Here is a 2,412-nt window from a genome sequence, read left to right on the forward strand (position 1 = left end):
GTTCGGGACTTATTGAGGTCCTTTTTATATAGGGTGTATGTACACACATGAACCAAACGTCCGCATTCATACCCAGGGTTCTAATCTTTGTCTGCCCAATGATTCACACCGAGAGAGGGTGGTCCGTTGAGACATGCGGCCGCGTGTTGGCTGCAGTGAGCTGCCTCAACAAGAGACACCGCAACATGCCATGCCAATAACTCACGCCCTCATCCCCCTACAGCCGGACGTGCAAGATCCAACAGCCAGGGGGTGAAATCTTGCAGGGCTATATTTTTTTGCTGGTCCAACGCTACATGCTAGCCAGAAGCACAATGGGCAAAATCACATCGGGATCGGTACTGCTCCGTAGCACATAAACATAGATGAGACGACCATCGCAAAAAAAAAAAAAGAAAGATGAGACGACATATGGCCGAACAAAGATAGACGAAGACCACCCACCAAACAACACACACCAAACAATGCAATACCGTAAAAGAAAAGGGAAAGGTGGATATTGTATGGTTATGGTACCACCTGGAATCAGCCAGTTCAGCAGCTGGCTGAACAGGGCTTCCAGTGACACTGAAGTGGTGGCAACGAAAATGACACTGAAACATATGCAGCGAAACAGCTCCAGAGCAAGATCGCCTGAAGACAACCATAAGAAGAACACACTCCTGACATGCGTGATCACGAGCCTAGAACGGATGGCAATTTGGCAATGGGATGGATGCGGACAGGCAGCAAGGGACCAAAGGCCTCCAGAGGAGACGGGCGTTTTCTTCCTCAAAGGACCAGACCACGAGCCCGAAAACTTTGCGCCGGGCCTCTCAAGATGTTGCCAACTTCCTCTTATATCCTACCTGACAAAAACACCATACGGATGCTAATCGCCCTCAAGCGGCGACAAATACTGCCTGGCAATGGCAAAAGGAGAAGCAAGCAAACACGAGAGAGCTGTGCGACAAGAAAACTTTAAACCTACGCAGACAAATCCCTGCGCCGGAAAAAGCGGGAAAAGATGCCACAAAGGATAAAATTTCAGAACGGAGTCCGTAGTACATGCATGCAGAGAGGGAGCCATAGATGTTTGAATCGACGGTGAAAAGTGAGACGAGCAAGAACATTTTTATACACCATTTCAAGATGAGATTCAATGGGAGCAAAAAAAGAAGAAGCAATCTTTTTACTGTTTTACACAAGGGCTTGGGTCGATGATCTCTGTCAATTCTACGTACTGGCGCAGTGGCAGTGTCGCCTGCCGGCTCCGGAATGTTAAGCAAGAGACAAAAAGAGGACGGTAATTTGGTACGACGGGCGGTGATTAACGGGTGGCTGGTTGGTTAATTGGCGCGCGCGCGCGCGGCTAGACCTTGTAGATGATGAGGAAGCAGGGGAGCACGGCGCGGCTGTCCAGGACGACGAGCTCGCCGTTGCCCATGTCCACGGAGTCGTAGTGCGAGGAGCGGTGCCGAAGAGCCAGCGGGTCGTCGCCGTGCGCCGGCCGGACGCGCCCGGCGATGACGCGGCACACCAGCATGGCCCTGCGAACCGCGCCGGGCGACGGCGCGGCTCTGGCGTGCGCGGTGCCGCTGCAGGCGAAGGTGCGCACCGCGGAGCTGGACGGGCCGAGCTGGCAGGTGGCGACGCCAGCACCGAAGACGCCGCCCACGCCCGCGCCCGCGGCCGGGCGGCACTGGAAGCGCATCATCTCGTTGCCGTCGGCGCCGCACCGGGCCGCGGCGCCGTGCGCGCGTGCCGCCGCCCTGGCCTCCTCGAACCGTGCCACCGCCCGCGCGCCGCTGTGCACGCGGAACATCGCTTCCACCTCCGGCGGCGCGGTGGCCGTCAGGTCCCAGCCGGACGAGAAGATGAGCTCCACCACCTGGCGCGACGAGTGGCCCTCCGGCAGCTCCGCCATGGTCAGGAACGCCGAGCTCGCGGGCGCGGTGGCGGGCGACGGCATGAACGCGGCCGCCGTCTGCTTGGGCTTCTTCTTGGGCCGCGGTCTCGCCAACTCCTGCTGCCTCTCCTGCCCGTCCCTCCGCCGCTCCCGGCGCGGCTTCTGCTGCTTCCACGCCTGCCGCGCGGACGCCACCGAGTCCCTCACGTCCGCCGCGGCGCCGCACGACGCAGGGAGAAGCGGCTGGGCCTTCTTGCTCGGGGACGGCGCGACGACGGCGTCCGCCACGCCGTAGGACCTGCAGCTGAGGGACCGCACCCATGCCGTCGCCATCGTGACGGCCAAGAGCAGAGCGCGCGCTCGAGGGAACCGGCGGCGGCGGCAGGCAGTGGCCGAGTGAGCTCGTGGTTCGCTGGGCGTATGGAATGGGTGGTGGTGGCCTGGGCGCGGCTGGCTTGGCTTTGCTTGGCTCCGGGCGTTATTATGGCGGGCCGCCACTGGCTGGTGGCGGCCCTGCGCCGTGT

At 60.1% G+C, this 2,412-nt stretch overlaps 1 protein-coding gene across 1 annotated transcript; it reads right to left on the minus strand.

The window, feature by feature from the left end:
* Positions 1–666: 666 nt before the first annotated feature.
* Positions 667–2,383, minus strand: LOC123168813 (uncharacterized). Its single transcript, XM_044586684.1, has one exon. The coding sequence runs from the start codon at positions 2,219–2,221 to the stop codon at positions 1,352–1,354; it is 870 nt and encodes a 289-aa protein (XP_044442619.1). The 5' UTR covers positions 2,222–2,383; the 3' UTR covers positions 667–1,351.
* Positions 2,384–2,412: the final 29 nt, after the last annotated feature.

The sequence above is a fragment of the Triticum aestivum genome, chromosome 1D (assembly GCF_018294505.1).
Source record: "Triticum aestivum cultivar Chinese Spring chromosome 1D, IWGSC CS RefSeq v2.1, whole genome shotgun sequence".
Lineage (NCBI taxonomy): Eukaryota > Viridiplantae > Streptophyta > Magnoliopsida > Poales > Poaceae > Triticum > Triticum aestivum.